Source organism: Equus caballus, chromosome 9 (assembly GCF_041296265.1).
Source record: "Equus caballus isolate H_3958 breed thoroughbred chromosome 9, TB-T2T, whole genome shotgun sequence".
NCBI classification, from domain to species: Eukaryota; Metazoa; Chordata; class Mammalia; order Perissodactyla; family Equidae; genus Equus; species Equus caballus.
In genome coordinates, this window is record NC_091692.1 from 12,757,221 (window position 1) to 12,776,125 (window position 18,905).

Sequence of the window (18,905 nt, forward strand, 5' to 3'; positions counted from 1 at the left end):
AAAATGTAGCAGTCACTAGTATCTCACGTCATGAGACCTGCCGCACGCCGTGCTCCCTGTAAAGGGCTTTGGACACATGATTACATTTAAATACATATTATCATATATAATCTCCTCTTCAACAAAAGGATAAACTGACTCATCGGGGAAGTAACACGCCCACGGTCTCCTAGTTAGCAAGTGGATAACCAGGCCTGGTCATCTAATTCTGCTGCCCTTGCCCTTAACCAGTACACTATGCTGTCTCCCCAGTTGTAAATAGCAGAACTATCGGCTTTAGGTGATGATCAAAATCACAGGCCTGGTCGGTGCTGGGAAGAAACCCTGGGAATAATAATGTAAATGGCTAAGTTTGTAAAACACAGTAATAATTCTATTTCTAGACTTTGTTGTCAGATTATTTTTGGTGTCATTTACTAAACGAGGTGTTGAATTTCACTGGGCTTAACTGGGTTGAAGCTATCTGGACATCAGTAACCCACATCAAAACCAGGACGAGTCAAGAAGTAATTCGAGTTCTCTGGCACTCTTGCCTCAACAATCTAGGATCTAGGGCACTGTTCTAAGATGGTCCTCCTGTTTGGTTCCCAGGATTTCTTTTTCCTGTGACTGAATACGATTTTTCTGGTCCAAGCGGCTGTCTGGCTAGGCGGCCGATCTGGAGAGCAGGTGATTACTGATCACTAGTGTTTTCTGGGCGAGACAGTGGCACTAACCCCCTCCCCTTCGCCCCCGCCCCTCCTCCCTCCAGTCTGGAAAGGTGCAGGATCCGCTAAACCGTGCATCGCACAGCGGCGGCCGGAGCAGACGCGGGATGGTCGCGCGTCCCCAGCAGAGCAGAGGGGGGCAGCCCGAGAGCCTGGAGAAGGTACGGGTAGGGCATCGGGGCGCGGGCCGCCGTCTGGAAAGAAGGGAGAGTCAGCTGGGCGGGGGAGCCAGTCGCCAAGGGCAGGTGTGGAAGGGGCTGCCCAGGCCCGCCCTTTGCAGCCGAGGGGGCGGGGAGCCGGGCCCGGGGCCCGGAGACTGCGGACGGGGCGCGCTCCCCGCGCACTCACTCGCCCTCCTTCCCGGGGCCCCCGGGCCGGCCGTCGCCCCGGGGCCCAGCCGGCCGGCGCCAGCGCCGCAGCGCCCGCGGCCGCCACTGCTGCGGTGGGCCGGCCGGCCGCCAGGGGGCGGGAGCGGCGCCGCGAACAATGGCCGCGCTCGGCCGCGGGCCGGCGGGCGGAGGAGCCGAGGGACGCCGGCCGTGCGCGCGGCGCGGCGCGGGGCCGCGGGGTCCGGGGGCGCGCGCGCCGGCGGGGCGGGCGCGGGAGCGGCGGCGCCGGCGGGGCCGCGCGGCGCGGGCCCGGGAGGGCGCGGCGGGAGCGCCGGGAGGCGGGCGGAGGCGGGGGCGGGGAGCCGAGGGGTGGCAGCCGGCGGCGGCGGCGGCCGAGCGGGGTCAGTTCTCTGTAGTGTTTGCCAATGTGGGAGCCGTCTGCAGAGGGTCGCGGGCGAGAAGGTAAATCGCCTGGGCTGGGGTGCCCGGGAGGCCCCGACTTCCGCCCCGCCGGCGGGGGAGGCAGAGGGCGCTGGGGAGTCCGCGGGGCCGCGGCGCAGCCCGAGCGGAGCGGCTGGCTCGCGGCCTCCCCTCCCCCGCGCCTCCCCTCCCTCCGCGGTCCCGCTCCCGCCGGGAGGGGGGAAGGGGCGGCCAGGGGAGCCGCGGAGGGGGCGAAGGAATGGGGGGGCGTGTGTGGAGGGGGTGGGACGACACAGGTGGCCGGAGGGGAGGAGCCGGGAGGCCGGCGCAAATGGAGTGCCGGGGTGGGGGGGGCCGGGCAGCAACCCGATGGGGGGTTCTGGGGGGGCGTGGGGGCCCGGGTGGGACCCGCTGGAAGAGGGGTGGGCGTTTGGGGGGGTCCCCAGGGGTGGGTCCCTGGGAGGGAGGGCAGACGGAGGGGGGCCTCGGAGGGTCTGCAGGCCCTGGGCCTGGGGGCGCCGCGGGTGGCGGCGCGGCTATTTCTGTATAATGGGCAAGTGGTAAAGACGTAACGCAGCGCAATGGGGAAGGTGGGTGGGGCCGAGGGAACAAAATATATCCTATGACAGGCCAGTTCTGCTGTGGCTCCTCCGAACTACTAGCGTGATGGCTCGGCTTAAAGGGGTAGGTGGCAGTTAGTGACCTTGCCGAGGTGAAGGGAGTTGGGCGCAGAGACAAAGATCAGTTACAGAATGCACTGTGTGAGCGCAGAGCCTCCCGGGGAGGGCCGGGGACTCTGGGCCGGGGGGGGTGTCTGCAGAGGCCATTGAGGAGACGCTAAGCTGGGAGTCTTAGGGAGGGGGATGAAGGCCTCGGGGTTCTGGAAGTCCCTAGAAATATGTTCAGAATTTTGCATTTGTGGATAATTTTCTTTGGAAAGGGTCCATACTTGGGTGACCGTCCCCCTCCCTCTTGGGTATAGAAGGACCAGTCACTTAGGGGAATGTATTAAAGGATTTTAAAGTGGATGGTTCCTGCAGAAAAGATAGAGATAGATGATCCTTTCCAGGTGTTTCACTGTTAGCTGAAAACCTTTATTTTTAATGTTTGATTTCACAATTTTGGCGAACTTTTCTGAGCATTACTTCTCTTCTGATGCATCCCTATGTTTTAAGGAAGCGTGGTGAACACTTGAAATCGAAATTGTGATGGGCAGGCCGGATAATAGTAATCTTGTAGGAGAAGAGATTGCAACATTTCTCCAGGAGGAGATTTCTTGTTTGTCTTTGCTTTCTTCAGATAACTCAAATATACTGTTGTGAATTGAGCTGCAGTGGAAAAAAAATCTTATTTGATAAAAACCATCAAAACCAAGACATTCTGCATCTCGATTGTTTTGTCGGATGGCAAGTTTTCATTTTTCAGTTTGTCTATATTTTACTGCAAACCAGAGCTATCACATATCACTTGAATTTCAGGTTTCCTGCATTTTGCAGCAGGCCTGTATTAAATTTGAGAAACTCTTACGCCAAACTCTGTGGTGTGTGCTCCCTTTTTTTCCTGCTGTGGTTTCTGTTCAAGCCACCATTGCCAGATTTCATTACATGGCAGTGAAGTTTTAAATTTATTCGTAGGTGATCATTAGTTGGTAGGATATGGTGCATATTTCCTCGCAAATCACTAAATTTTTCCCTAACCCGTGTTTGGTATTTGTAAAGATGTTGCTCTATGATCCAAATATGTGTTGTTAACTTCAGATAGAATGGCATGTAATTTTTAACTTTTTATTTGGGAATTATTTCAAGCTCACAGAAAAGTAGCAAGAATGAGAATAATACAAATGACCCTCATGCAGTCTTTACCCAGATTCACCTGTTAGCATTTTACCATTTATCACTTGGTCTTCTCTCTATCACACACACATAATATTTTCTTTATGGACCATTTGGGGGATAGTTACGTACATCATGGATCTTTACTCCGAAGTACTTCAGCCTGGAAAACCATATAAATTTTACATTTTAGTTTACTTGGCTTGCCTGGAATGAAGTTCTAGGAAAGAACAGCTTGGTCTGTTTTTTTAACAAAAAATAAGTATCCAGAATATCTAAGATGGTCATCAAACCTTTTAGTATTTAAACAATACAGAAAATGAGGCTGAGTGGTTTTCCTGGTGTAAGATCAGGTTCTGGAAGATATAATTGGCCAATACATTGGGCTTTTTTCTTTGTAGCTAACCTTGTCTTTACTCCTGTTACTGTGTCTGCCTTTCTTTGGTACACTTTGAGTGCTGGGTGTCTGATCATTTATGTGTATAGATCATCATAAAGAGAGGGAAAAATCTAGATATTGCAAAATTGAATTGTAAGTAGACAATAATTGGAGACATGCACAGTGTGATCAAATCATATATAGATATGTTTGTGCCTCTTCTAGATAGATTTTCAGGAAAATATTAGATAAGTGTCTAGAATCCATAATAATTATAATTTATGTTTATATATGTGTAATTGTATGATTTTTGGCCAGATCCCCAAAGTTCTATATAGGAGCCTTACCATTATGTTGTCCTAGAGGTGAAGCCTTTTGTGACAGGTAAAATTTTAAGAAGTCAAGTCTTTATTTATAATTTAACCTATAATGGAAGAGAAGAGGACTTTAAATCAGAGCATACTGGGTTTTAATCCTGGCAGTGGACTATGGGGAAGTAACCCAACTTCTAGAAAAATGAGGATAACGCCTACATCCCAAGGTGATGAGGATTAAATGAGTTAATGTAAATGGCTAAATATGGCACCTGGCATATAAAATTGATGTCTGATAAATGTTACTTTCCTTTTTCCTTTGGCTGGTTGTATGTGGAGTTTTTCACTGGAATAGTTCATGGAGTGAGATTTCTATATACTTAGAATCTTTCCTAGGCTCTTAGGAGATATTAAAATTTACACTGAATTGTTTTGTTTTTCTTAATAAAAGCAGTTTTTTTGAGTACCTACTTTCAAAAAGAAATGAAAATGAAAAACTTTTTTTTTAACGCTTTTTAAGGGCACCATGAATTTTTTAGAGTAAGAAGTTTTTAGTTAATATTTAGTTTTGCAGTAGTTTGGAGTCTAGGAATGGGCATAGTAAATTGCTTTTCATATCGTCAAACGGAACATTTAAGTGAAGATTAGCCTGTCGGTTCCTGGATAGCTGCTGATCTAAAAATTTAGAGATCTGTTAATTTGATAATGCCATTTTATAAAGCAGTATTTAGTTGTTGAGGATTTTATAGATTTGATTTTGTACAGCTGTCAGTTTAGCAGAGGGCAAAGTGTAATCCGCGGGTTGTAGCGCACTTCATCGCAGAGACGTGTTGCACCTTTCCTTCTTCGCGAGCCGCAGGTGTTCTCCAGGGAGAGGTGCCGTCTCTCCATAAACCGCCCCACCTGTTTTCATTTAGTAGCTTGGAATCTGGAACTGCATGTCCTAATGTGCCTGAGTGGATATCACTGTAGGGCATTTTGGGGACATGTGAATAGGTTTCTTTAAAAGTACTTAGCTGTAATTAGAATGAACTCTAGCTGGAAACTTGTTTGTTTTCTTCATAAAACTACCTTTGGTGTATCAAAAAGTGTACCCCTATATCTTACTGTGCCTGCTTCTCAGAGTCAGCCACCAGAGTTACCAAACTCTAATGCTGAAGAAACACATACAGGTCTGTAGATAAGCATCTGTAACTTTTAACGGCTTACATTAAATAAAAACAAAATGGGGTTTCTCAGATTTGGTGAGTGCTTGCTAAATAATGTTAAATTCTCGAAGTAAGGGGCACAAAATCACTGAGATGCTTTCAGTGGCTTATTCGCATTTTAACTTCCGAGTGGATTGTTTTCAATTAAAAAAATGAAAATTGATTTGGACTGTATTTTTATTTATAGCTAGTGTATTTTAATAACATTTGACTAATGCTGTACTTTTTAATGTCATCTTTTGAATAAAATGTAAATATTTAAGATTTGTAATTTACCACTTTTAAATTCTAATGTTACTCATTTGCTTATGTTGAACAGGGTATTAATTTTTTTGGCTTACCTAAGTATGTTAATGCCTAAAGCATCATAAATTATAAAACTTTAGAGTTGAATGGAACTGTCTTATTTATTGTTGCATAACAAATTTCCCCAGAGATTAAAGGCTTACAACACTAAACATTATGTCAGTTTCTGTGGGTTAGAAGTCTCGGTGCCGCTTATGTGGGTGCCTGTGGCTCAAGGTCTCTTATGCGTTTGCAGGTAAGCTGTCATTGGGGCTGTAGTTTCATCTGAAAGCTTGACTGGGGGCAGATCTGCTTCCAAGCTCATTCGTGTGGCTCTTGGCAGGATTCACTCCCTTGGGAGGTATTGGACTGAAGGCCTCAATTTCTTTTGGGCCCTAAGGAAAGTTAAGAGACCTCCCTCAGTCTTCTGCCATGTGGGCCTGTCCAAAGGGCAGTTCACAGTATGGCATCTGGCTTCCCTCACAGCAGACAGGTGAGAGAGCAAGAGCAGGTGACACCCAAAATGGAAAGTGTAGTCATTTTATATCCCAATCTTGCCTGGAAGTGGCATCTCATCATTTCTGCTGTATTCTGTTTGTTAGAGGCTGCCTACCATGAGGACTTTAGTTTACTTTTTAAAGATTAAAGAAAGAAAAAGAACTCAAAGATGCACAGAGTAATTTACCAAGGCTCAAAAGGTAATCTCTTGAAGGGCTTGTGCTGAAAGTCAAATTCACTGATGCTCAGGCCTTGTGCTATTTCTACAACATACGATTCTCTTGGAGAATATAAAAAGTGATTGCAAAACAGATTGCTGAGGTCACTATTGTAAGAAATATATTAAAAACTTTCAAAGTCATTTTGAATTGACCCTAGTTTGTCATTTGAAAAAATGGTAGCCCAGTATATATACACACACACAAATATGTAGTGTACATATATGTGTGTGTGTATATATGTATATGTGTGTGTGTATGTTTGTGTCTATCTGTGTCTATATCTATATAGTGTATGTCTGTGTATAAATGTGTCTCAACAACCTTTGCCTCTGAGGGAGAGTTCAATATTAAAATTTTACAGCTTAAAAATTTCTACAAAAGTGATTGAATTTAGCTCTTTTGCTGTGTATCAGGAACGTGTTGTTGCTTTTTAGATAATTTTTTTGGAAGGGTCTGTACATAATTTATTTTTTATGTAAATTTTTCCCTTTACAAGATCCCCTGATTTATTTATTTGCTTATAAGTTTGGGTTTTCCTGCACGTCTTTGGTATCTGCTTTTAAAATTAAATATAGATGAGATTTGCCACATGAAAAGAAATCCAGCCATGGCTAGGAGGACAAACCCAGAAGGAAACAGATCCAAACGTAATAATGGGATATGTCGGGATGGTGATTTTCTTCTTGAAAATTTCATGTGAAATTTTAATGTGCATGCTATTTTTATAATAATAAACAAAACCACAAACAACAACAAGAAAATCCAGCTACATAATCTTACTGTGTACTCTTTTTCCATACTACCTGAGAGAACGTGTGTGTGTTGCATCTTCTTTAGGCTTAATTGATCTTACAGAGGATGGGAGCAAAGCTGTTTAAATCCTTTCTGGAGCAAGGGGAGTATGTGTTAAATATTAATCTGAAACTTTTAGATTGTTTTTAGCAGCTTCACTTTTGCTGTAATTGTCTTAGAACTCCAGAACCAGAAGAGACTTGGTTCAACCCAGATCTGCACTGTCCAGTATGGTATCCACTAGCCACATGTGGTTATTTAAATGGAAATTAACATTAAAGAAAATTGAAAATTTATTTTCTTGGTTGCATGAGCCGCATTTCAAGTCCCCAGTAGCCACATGTGGCTAGTGGCTACTGGATTGGACAGCACAGATCTAGAGCATGTTTATCATCATAGAAAGTTCTATGCTGATCTAGCTCTACTCCATTTTATATTTGGTTTTGATCAAGGACATGTGTTTAAAGTGCTAATCATTGAGATCACCAACTGAGTTGAACTTTATTTCTTCATTTTCATTTTCCAGTTTTTGGAGCCGTGAGGGATACAGCAGTTTGGTCAATATTGTTTTAACATGCTTCAAATAAATCAGGTGAGTTTGTGTTAAGGCATGTCATACTTACATGGTGCTTGGGCCGTACATTGTGGAACATTTTAACTCAGCTTTTCTATAACCATAACCTGCCCACTGCTTATAGAGCAATTCCGTACTCTGTATTCATCTTAGGAGACTGTGCAGGGCAGGCTGTTGAAGGATTATGGTGATAGGCCTGACAGTTGATAACGTATGAGCGTGCAGAGCAGGTTTGTTCTTATTGATGTCACATCCCTCCAGGACTTGTCCGTGTGTTCAGAATGCTTACAGTTAGGATCTAGCTTCAGGAGCTGGCGGTTCTGCAGACTGAAGGCATTTCTAGTGGCAAATCTTGTGAAGCAGTTTTATCAGCGTGTTAAGAAAGGTTCCTTTTCTAGGGCCCTGGAAAAGTCTACGAGGAAGTGCTCTGCTAAATAAACTATAGCATATAATGCCTTACCCTCACTGGAAAATATTTTTCTCAGGTCTTGGTGTTTCTCCAAGAACTTTATGCATTTAATCTGATCCTTTCTGAACAAATAGGGCATTGTGTCGTAACTATAATATTAGAAAACACTTCACTTCAAATTTGCAAATTAATAGGGAAGTAGGTAATTTGATTGCAAGAAGTAAGTAATTTTCTTGTGAGTTGAGGAAGTAATACATGCCCCCCGCCCCTGCCCTGTCCAGCTCATTCACCGTGCCTTAGAGATCTGCAGTCCCTGTGCATCACATGCCATCCCTAAGCCAGTGACTTCCAGGGTTATCTCTGGTCTAGACCTCTTTTCTGAGCTCCAGACTCACGTAGCAGTTAGCAACTTGATCTCTTAAGTTGGATGTCTTCGTACATCTCAGACTTAACGTGTGCCCAGGCAACAGTCTAAATGCTTCAGTTACACTAGACTGTTCAGTTCCTAGATTGGGCACGGCCGTTCCCGCTGCAGGGGCTTTGCACAGAACGCTCTGCCTGGACCTCTCTTCTCCTCCCTGTGCTTGGCTCCCAGGCCTAGTATGTGCTCCATAGCACCCTGTCCTTTTATTTAATGACATCCTGACATGCGCAGTTATGTTCAAATATGTAATTATTAATGTCTGTCTTCCTTGTTAGATGGCATGCTCCATGAAGGCAGGTCCTACGTCTCCAGATCCTAGACTAGTTCTTGTTGTATATGGTTTTCATGTTTTTGCTGAGTGAGTGGATGAACGGTGCTAGGGTTGTCACCAAAGTGGGGAGATCTCCATTCTTTTCAACAATAGTCATATAACTGTGTCATCAGTTTTGGTATTAGGTGATACTTTCTTTACACAATTGCCATGAACATAAAATCTCTCCCTTATGCAAAGTTGTTCTTTGATTTTCTCCTTGTACTAGAAAATTTTCTTGTGCAAGAAGTATTGCTTCATCAAAGACGTTACTAATATAGGCTTAAAGGACTCTGAAAGCTGTACTGTGCTTAGTGCTTCCTGTACCTTCACACTTGCTCTCAAGTGCCATTGGATGCACTGATGGAGCTTCATGAGACGTGACTTGCAAACTGTCGTAGGTGTGAAGTTGCTGCTGAATGACTGTGTGAATACCTGCCATTGATTTTGGGGACAGTTAGAATAATTTGTTTCATATCCTACCACAGACAGATGGAAATGATCGTTGGTTTTATGCCAGTCAACATCATTGAAAATTATAGTTTATTGCTTAGTCCTACTGAGAATTTGCTTACCTTCTGTACTCCTGTGCATGTTGAATCAGACATTCCAGACAGTTTCTAGGCTACATTCATTTGGCCACAAGCGTGGCCCTGGGCTTTGGCTGGAAATTGTACACAGTGCCTGGAGATAGACCTGCTTTGCTTGTACCAGATATGCCTTCCTCGACTCACTGCAGGACCTTCTCTTGTTACTGACTAAGTTTTATCCCCCAGAATGTTCAGACCTGAGGGGGAAAGTTAACCTAATTTGGGATAGCAGAAGTTATAGAGAAGACTTTCTCTTCAGCCAAACCTAGAGTCACTTTGAGTTCTTAAACGTCTGAGTGATTTTCTGATCTGTCATTTTCGTGGTGACAGCTTTCCCATTAGAGTGAGGGGTCTCAAGATGAAGGAGAAAAGGCGTGAGAAGGCGATTGAAGCTGACGCTCAGCTGGGAGGAGTTCAGATTTTACTACATGATTTTTCAACACTGTCTTTAGGATTAGTGCTAAATTTTTATTTTGGGAGGTCTTTTTGTTTGTTGTCTTAAAACACCTGAGTAGTACTAATATTCTTCCATGTGTGTTCCTAGAACTAATTAAAAACTAGGCTGTCAAATACTGTTATTTGATGTTTTATTTGATATTAGTTCTGCCTGATATTATTATTATTAGGCAACATGGAAATGTTCCATGTTCTGTTACAATAATGATACATCTGTCTAACTTGTGCTCATTTTTACTTTTGCTTTCTAAGACTTTGTGTTGCTATCCATGTGCAACTCATTAGGTGGTATAGATATGCAAAAAAACCCAAAAAACGAAAAACTGCACAAATTTCCACTGTTATTTTACAGAGATAACCACTGCTAACCTTTTGGGGTGTGTACTTTTAGTTTTTTTCTCTGCAAGTATGTTTTTCTGTGAATACATGTTATTTTAAAAAACTGGGATTATACAATAAGTTCTATTCTGAAGTGACTTAATAATCCATAGTTTGGAGGTACTAAAATTTATTTAATCGAACGTTTATTATTGCACAGATTTTGTATTATATTTAGTGCCACAGTGAGTTTTTTGTTGTTTACATAAATCTGTGCTCCTTTGTCCATTATTTTCTTGTAATTATTGTAATTATTAGAAATGAGAAATTATTAGAAATTTCTTGTAATTATTAGAAATGGAAATATTGGCCAAAGGAGTATGCAGATTTTAAAGATATTTGATGCATAAATACCAAAAATACAAAATAATATCTATTATAAGTGTATTGGAATGCCAGTTTTCTTACTTCCTTAACAAATTTTCAATATTTGCCCATCTGTCTGACAAAAAGTGATATTTTAATTTGCATTTCCATAATTTGCTTATAGTTGTTTTCTTTTGTGTTTTGTGTTTTGCAAATTGCTTATATGTGTCCAAGTGCTTATCTGGTATCTTTTCCTTTTTACTTGTAAATAAAATTCTTTGGATTATACCCCATTGAGAATTTATGGGCTAGTATTTATAATTGTTACTCTCTATTTTTTTCATTTATCAGTCAACAAATAACTAATGGGAACCTATGTTTCTAGGTACCATGCTAAGTAGGAGTTTGGTATATTTTGGACCTTTCTCCTTGATGATTAATCATAAGCTCCTACGGAAAGGAAACCCATTTTAACATTAAGCTGTTGCAAATATACATTAAGAAGGCACATTTGCTGTGAAATAATGTTTTAAAATGAGTAGCTGAAATAAGGCAAAGTTTTTGGAATGAGTTGGTGAGGCTGACTTGTGAGGGCAGTGTGTCCTGAGGGGCTGGGAAGTCTGTGTGTTAGCTGTAGCCCTCGGAGAGCCCAGCAACAGGGATTAACAGAGATCCAAGTAGTCTGGTGGTTCCTTTTAAAGAGGTTTGGTAGTAGATGTTGGGAACCTGAAAGCTAAGAGGAAGCTGTAAGTCCTGACTCAAGTGGAATGGGAGGACAGGCAGGACAAAACAGAATTTCAGTGCCAGAAGAGTGGGAGAACCCTGTAGGGCAAGAGGGAGCCAGGTGTTATATAGGAAGGATAAAGTTGTACCAAGATTTACTGTAAAGTGTAAAGCCAGGGTATGGTCATCAAGAACCAAAGGCCTAAAGGGATAATGATACTTATTGCACAGGCTTGTTGTGAGGACTAAGTGAGATAACAAAGGCCAAACTGCTTAGTGTTCTTCCTGGTATTATTGCTGCTGCTGTTAATATTACTGTAGGCATACCTCGGAGATACTGTGGGTTCAGTTCCAGACCACCATGATAAGGTGAATATCACAATAAAGTGAGTCATATGACTTTTTTGGTTTCCCATTCCATTTAAAAGTTATTTACTAAGTGTGTGATAGCATTATATCTAAAAGAACAATGTACATACCTTAGTTAAAAAATACTTTATTGCTAAAAAATGCTACCATCATCTGAGCCTTCAGTGAGTTGTAGTCTTTTTGCTGGTGGAGGGCCTTGCCTCGGTGTTGATGGCTGCTGACTGATCAAGGGGCTGGTTGCTGAAGGCTGGGGTGGCTGTGGCAATTTCTAAAGTAAGACGACGGTGAAGTTTGCTGCATAGATTGACTGTTCCTTTCATGAATGATTTCTCTGTAGCATATGATGCTGTTTAATAGCATTTTACCCACAGTAGAACTTCTTTCAGAATTGGAGTCAGTTCTCTCAAATCTTGCTGCTGCTTTATCAACTAAGTTTATGTAATATTCTAAATCCTTTGTTGTCATTTCAACAATCTTCAAAGTATCTTCACTGGGAGTAGATCCCATCTCAATAACCACATTCTTTGCTCATCCCTAGTAGACAACTACTCATCTGTTAAATTTTTATCATGAGATTGTAGCAATTCAGTCACATCTTCAGGCTCCACGTGTAATTCTAGTTCTCCTGCTATTTCCGCCACATCTCCTGTTACCTCCTCCGTTGAAGTCTTGAACCCCTCGAAGTCTTCCCTGAGGGTTGGAATCAACTTCTTCCAAGCTGTTGTTAATGCTGACATTTGGACTTCTTCCCATGAATCATGAATGTTCTTAATGGCATCTAGAGTAGTAAACCCTTTCTAAAGGTTTTCCATTGAGTTTGCCCAGATCCATGAGAAGAATCACTGTCCGTGGCAGCTATAGCCTTACAAAATGTATTTCTTAAATAATAAGACTTGAAAGTTGAAATGACTGTTTGATCCATGGGCTGCAGAGTGGATGTTGTATTAGCAGGCATGAGAACAACATTAATCTTGTACATCTCCATCAGAGCTCTTGGGTGACCAGGTACATTGTCAGTGAGCAGCCGTATTTTTTTTTTTTTTGAGGAAGATTAGCCCTGAGCTAACTGCTGCCAATCCTCCTCTTTTTGCTGAGGAAGACGGGCCCTGAGCTAACATCAGTGCCCATCTTCTTCTACTTTATATGTGGGATGCCTCCCACAGCATGGCATGCCAAGCAGTGCCATGTCCGCACCCGGGATCTGAACTGGCGAACCCCACGTCGCTGAAGTGGAATGTGCACACTTAACCACTGCACCACCGGGCCAGCCCCAGCAGCCATATTTTGAATGGAATCTTTTTATGAGCAGTAGGTCTCAACAGTGGGCTTAAAACATTCAGTAAATTATGTTGTAAACAGATACACTGTCATCCAGGCTTTGTTGTTCTATTTATAGAGCACAGACAAAGTAGATTTAGCATCATTCTTAAGGGCCCTAGGATTTCCAGAATGGTAAATGAGCATTGGCTTCAACTTAAACTCACCAGCTGCATTAGCCCCTAACAGGAGTCAGCCTGTCATTTGAAGCTTTGAAGCCAGGCATTGACTTCTCCTCTCTAGCTATGAATGTCCTAGGTGGCATCTTCTTCCAATAGAAGGCTCTTTCACCTACATTGAAAATCCGTTGTTTCGTGTAGCACCTTCATTAACAATCTCAGCTAGATCTTCTGCATAACCAGCTGCAGCTTCTCCATCAGCACCTACTGCTTCACCTTGCACTTTTATGTTATGGAGACGGCTTCTTAAACCTCATGAACCAACTTCTGTTGGATTCAGACTTTTCTTCTGCAGCTTCCTCACCTCTCTCAGCCTTCATAGAATTGAAGAGAGTGAGGGCCTTGCTCTGGATTAGGCTTTGATTTAAGGGAATGTTGTGGCTGGTTGGATCCTCTATCCAGACCACTGAAACTTTCTCCCTATCAACAATGAGGCTGTTTTGCTTTTTCTCATTTGTGTGTTCACTGGAGCAGCACTTTTAATATTTTCAAGAACTTTTTATTTGCATTCACACCTTGGCTAATTCTTTGGCACAAGAGGTCTAGCTTTCAGCCTGTCTCAACTTTCGACATGCCTTCCTCACTAAGCTTAATCATTTCTACCTTTTTGTTTAAAGTGAGAAACGTGCTACTCTTCCTTTCACCTGAACACTTTGAAGCCACTGCAGGGTTATTAATTGGTCTAATTTCAATATTGTTGTGTCTCAGGGAATAGGGAGGCCCAAGGAGAGGGAGAGAAACGGGAACAACTGGTTGGTGTAACAGACAGAACACACACAACGTTTATCGATTAAGTTTGCTGTCTTATATGGATGTGGTTTGTGGTGTCCCAAAACAGTTACAATAGTACCATCAAAGATCGCTGATCACAGATCGCCATAACAAATACAATAATAATGTAAAAATTTGAAATATTGCAGGAATTACCAAAATGTGACAGAGACACGAAGTGAGCAAATGCTGTTGGAAAATGGCACTGATAGACTTGCTCGAAGCAGGGTTGGCACAAACCTTCAATTTGTAAAAAAGGCAATATCTGTGAAGTGTGATAAAGTGAAGCCCAATAAAACGAGGTATGCCTGTGTTAATGTTGCTGTTGCTATTGCTATCTGGCTCTGCAGATTGATGAGAAATGAGGATAGACATTTAGGTTTGTTGTTAGAGTAAAATAGTTGTTTGAATATGGTAGAAGTGATGGATCATTTCCCAGGATAGGTTATAAAAGAAGTTGTGGCTTTTGCCTCCTCTTCCTACCCCCACCCATCACCCCTTCCTACCCCAGTTGCTCACTCTGAGAGTCATTAGCTGCCATGTTATGAATAACCCTATGGAGAGGCCCATGTGGTAAGAAATTGAGGTCCCCAGCCAACAGCTAACAAGGAACTGAGGCCTTTAGTCAACAATGTGTGACTGAGCCTTCTTGGAAGCAGACCTCCCAGCCCTTGTCAAGCTTCCAGCCCTAGGCTACTGACCCGTTGACATCTTGACTGCAACCTCGTGAGAGATCCTGAGCTAGAACCACCCAGCTAAGCTGCTCCTTAATTGCTGGACCTCAGAAAGTCTGTGAAAAAAATAAATGCTTGTTTTTTGCATCACTAAGTTGGGAGTAATTTGTTATGCACCAATAATAAACCCTTCCTCCTTAACTTGAGGACATATAAATATGTAAACAAGGTTTCTAGACATTAGATGACAGGTGACACTAGACTGTGCTCCCTGAGGGAATGGAAACAGATGAAGTAATCCCTTCTATTGCGCCAGTTTATGGTATAGCCAAGGGGTTTTTTACAGGCTGCTGAGCAGGGAGGAGGAAGCAAAACAGAGCCCAGTCTTGCTGAGATTAGGAAACAAAGATAAAGAATATGGGAAGGCCAAGATGGGTAGAATTGCAGGGCAGAGTGCCAGAGAGAAGGGAGCTGTGGGGGAGCAAGGTGAGTATATCTCAAAGTAAAAGAGTGCACTCAAGCATCTGTGCAATCTGGAGATGTGCAGGGGATTCTCCTTGAGTCTTTGGCTGAGTCTTGATCTCTGGATGTGTGATGACAGGACCTACTCGGTACAGGGAAAGAACTGCTGGAAAGCAGTAAGAAAACAATTTCTAGAGCTCACACAAGACTGGGAATAGTTTGTGTTTCCATTATCCAGAGTGTAAAGACCTTGTAATATGTGGGGCATTGGGAAGAATCCACAGAAGGCTCCAGGTGATGCCAGTAATTTAACTGTGCACCAGAACAAAGCCCAACACTGTTTAGAGAAATACAACATAATTCAAAAGCTAACAGTGTAAAATTCAGTTTTTGTCATCCAGTCAAAAGTTAAAATGCTTTCCTCACCTTGAATAAGGGATGGAACATCTAGGTAGAAGATCAGTAAGGAAATAGAGGACCTGAATAATTAGACCTAACAGGCATATACAAAACACTCAGCAAGAGCAGAATACCCATTCTTCTCAAATACATATGAAACACTTTGCAGGGATAGACCAAATGTTAGGCCACAAAACAAGTCTCAGTATGTTTTATAAGACTGAAATCATACAAAGTATCTTATCCAGTCACAGTGGAATAAAGCCAGAAATCAATAAGAGAAAGAATACTGGAGAACTCTCAAAAAGTGGAAATCAAACAACACACTAAAATAACCAACATGGCAAAGAAGAAATCACAGGGTAAATTAGAAAATAGGGGGGAAAAAAAGAAAATAATTAGAGACAAATGAAAATGAAAACACAATGATATCATAACTTAGGGGACGCAGCAAAAGCAGTGCTCAGAGGGAAATTTATAGGAGTAAACATCTACATTTAAAAAGAAGAAGGATCTAAAACAAATAACCTAACTTTTCACCTTAAGGAAACTAGAAAAAGAGAAGCAAATTAAACCCAAGACTAGGTGAAGAAAGGAGATGATAAAAATTAAATTGGAGATAAATGAACTAGGCAATAGGAAACGTTATAGAGAATCAGCAAAACCGAAAGTTGATTCTTTGAAAACATCAACAAAATTGACAGACCTCCTTTAGCTAGAGTAACAGAGTGAAGAAAAAAAAGAGAGCAAAGATGCGTATCGCTAAAATCAGAAATGAAAGTGGGGAAATTACCACTGACCTTAAATAAAAAAGATTGAGAGAATACTATGAACAGTTGCATGCCAACAAATTGGATAACCTACATAAAACAGACAAATTCCTAGAAACACAAATTACCAAAATTGACTCAAGAAGAAATAGAAAATTTGAACAGATCTGTAACAAGTAAACAGATTGAATGAGTGATTAAAAAAATCCTTCGCAAGCAAAGAAAAGTGCAGGGCTAGGTGGCTTCACTGATGGAATAAATGCCAATCTTTTTCAAACTTTTCCAGAAAATAGCAGAGGAGAGAATACTTCCTAACTCATCCTGAGAGACCAGCATTACTCTGATACCAAAGCCAAACAAAGATACTACAAGGAAAAAAAACACTATAGATCAATACTCATTATGAAAATAGATGTAAAAATCCTCAACAAAATACTGATGAACTGAATCCAACAGTATATTTCAAGGAGTATACACCATGACCAAGTAGGATTTATCCCAGGAATGCAAGGGTGGTTCAACATTGGAAAATCAGTCAATGTAATACACTGCATTAAAAGAATGAAGGGGGAAAAAACCCCATGTGATCGTCTCAGTTGATACAGAAAGCATTTGACAAAATCCAACACCTGACCTTAATAGAAACACTCAAAAACTAGGACTAGAAAGGAGATTCTATAACATGGTAATGGACATTTAGGAAAAAACCCACAGCTGACATCTAACTGAATGGCGCGAGGCTGAAAACTTTCTCCTTATGAGCTGGAACAAGACAAAGATGCCTGTTCTCACCACTGCTGTTCAACAATATACTGTAAGTTACAGCCAGAGCAATTAGACAAGAAAAAGAAAAGGCATCCAGATTGGGAAGGAAGAAGTAAAACTATTTCTATTTTCAGATGATATAATCCCATATATAGAAAAACCCCAAAGAATCTACAAAAAATCTGCTAAAGCTAATAACTTCAGAAAAGTTGTAGGTACAAGATTAACACACAAAATGCAGTTGTGTTTCTGTATACCAGCAGCGAACAATCCAATAAAGAGATTAAGAAAACAGTTCCATTTACAATAGCATCCGAAAGCATATAGGAGTTGAAAGACTTGTACACTAAAAGCTACAAAAGTACTTGAACTTGTTTCGGCAGAAGTTAAAGAAGACCTAAATATGGAAAGATATTCTTTGTTTATGGATTGGAATACTTAATATTGTTAAGGTGGAAGTATTGTGCAAAACAATGTGCAGATTCAGTGCTGTCTCTATCAAAATTCCAGTAACCTTTTTTGCAGAACTGGAAAAGCTGATCCTCAAAATTATGGCATTGCAGTGAGCCCAAATAGTCAAAACAATCTTGAAAAAGAAGAGTTGGAGGAGTCATACTAGTATATAGTATATATATCTACTATACTATAGTATCAAAATATGCTATATAGCTACAGTAATCAGAACTGAGTAGTACTAGCATAAGGATAGACATAGACCAATGGAATGGAATTGAGAGGCTAGAGATAAACTAAAACATATATAGCCAATTGATTTTTGACAAAGGACCAAGACCATTTAATGTGGGAAAAACATAATCTCTTCAACAAATAGCTCTAGGACAACTGTATATCCACTTGCAAAAGAATAAATTTAGACCCTTGTCTCACATCATGTACAAAAATTAACTCAAAATGGATCAATGACTAAGTATAAGAACTAAAACTCTTAAAAGTCAACAACAAAAGTATAAACAGCCCAGCTGAAAAAAAAAAGGGCAAAGGACTTGCATAGACTGTTCTCCAGAGAAGATATACAAATGGTCGACATGCACATGAACAAATGCTCAACCTCATTAGTGATTAGGGAAGTGCAAATGACAACCACAGTGAGATACCACTTCATGCCCAGTGGGATGGCTAGAATCAAAAAGACCAACAGTAACAAGTGTGGACAAGGATGTGGAGACAGTGGGATCCTTGTACCTTGCTGCTGAGAATATAAAATGGTTCAGCCTCTGTGCAAAACAGTTAGGCAGTTTTTAAAAAAGTTAAACATAGAATTATCATATGACCCAGCAATTTCACTTCTAAGTATATACCCAAAAGATTAGAAAACAGATACTCAATATATCTATACACATGTTCATAGTAACACTATTTACAATAAGCAAATGATGGAAGCAGCCCAGATGTCTGCATAGATGGATGAATGGGTAAACAAATTGTGGTATTTACATACCATAGAATATTATTCAGCTGTGAAAAAAAAAAAAAGACGAGTACTGATTTCACAGTTGACAGTGTGGTCAACTTTGAAAACATTTTGCTAAGTGAAAGAAGTTAGATGCAAAAGGTCACATACATGATTCCATTTATATCAAATATCCAGAATAAGTAAATCTATAGAGACAGAACACATATTGGTAGTTGCCAGGGCCTAGGGAGTAAGGGGAAGTGGGGAGCAACTGCCTAAAGGGTACGAAGTTTATTTTGGGGGTGATAAAAATGTTGCGGAACTAGATAGAGGTGGTGATTGCACAACATTGTGAATGTGCTTTTTGCCACAGATTTTCACTTTAAAATGGTTAATTTGATGTTATGTCAATTTTACCATAATAAAAAAAATTTAAAATGCTTGCAAAGAAGTGTGAAAATATGACCCATAACCAGGGTAAAAAATTAATAGAGACCCAGAAATGACAAAGATGGTTGAGTTAGCACACAAAGATGTAAAAAGAGCTGCTATCAGTATGCACCAAATGTTCAAGAAGGTAGAGGAAAACAGGAAAATGATAAGGAACAAAATAAAAGATATAAAATATGC

At 41.4% G+C, this 18,905-nt stretch overlaps 1 protein-coding gene across 50 annotated transcripts in view; it reads left to right on the plus strand.

The window, feature by feature from the left end:
• Positions 1-475: 475 nt before the first annotated feature.
• STAU2 (staufen double-stranded RNA binding protein 2) overlaps positions 476-18,905 on the plus strand; it is a 298,725-nt gene continuing 280,295 nt past the window's right edge. For 5 of the 50 annotated variants that reach the window (XR_011421550.1, XM_070222140.1, XM_070222153.1 and 2 more), the window contains exons 1-2: positions 1,377-1,498; positions 7,512-7,577. Coding sequence is in view for 7 of the 50 variants with exons in the window: in XM_070222131.1 (XP_070078232.1) it covers positions 13,978-14,093 (116 nt within the window). In the remaining 43 variants the exon portion in view is untranslated. Of the gene's footprint in view, positions 869-1,323; positions 1,499-1,922; positions 2,141-7,511; positions 7,578-13,940; positions 14,094-18,905 lie in introns of those variants that run through there. The other 45 variants (XM_070222143.1, XM_070222157.1, XM_070222168.1 and 42 more) reach the window with 34 other exon arrangements.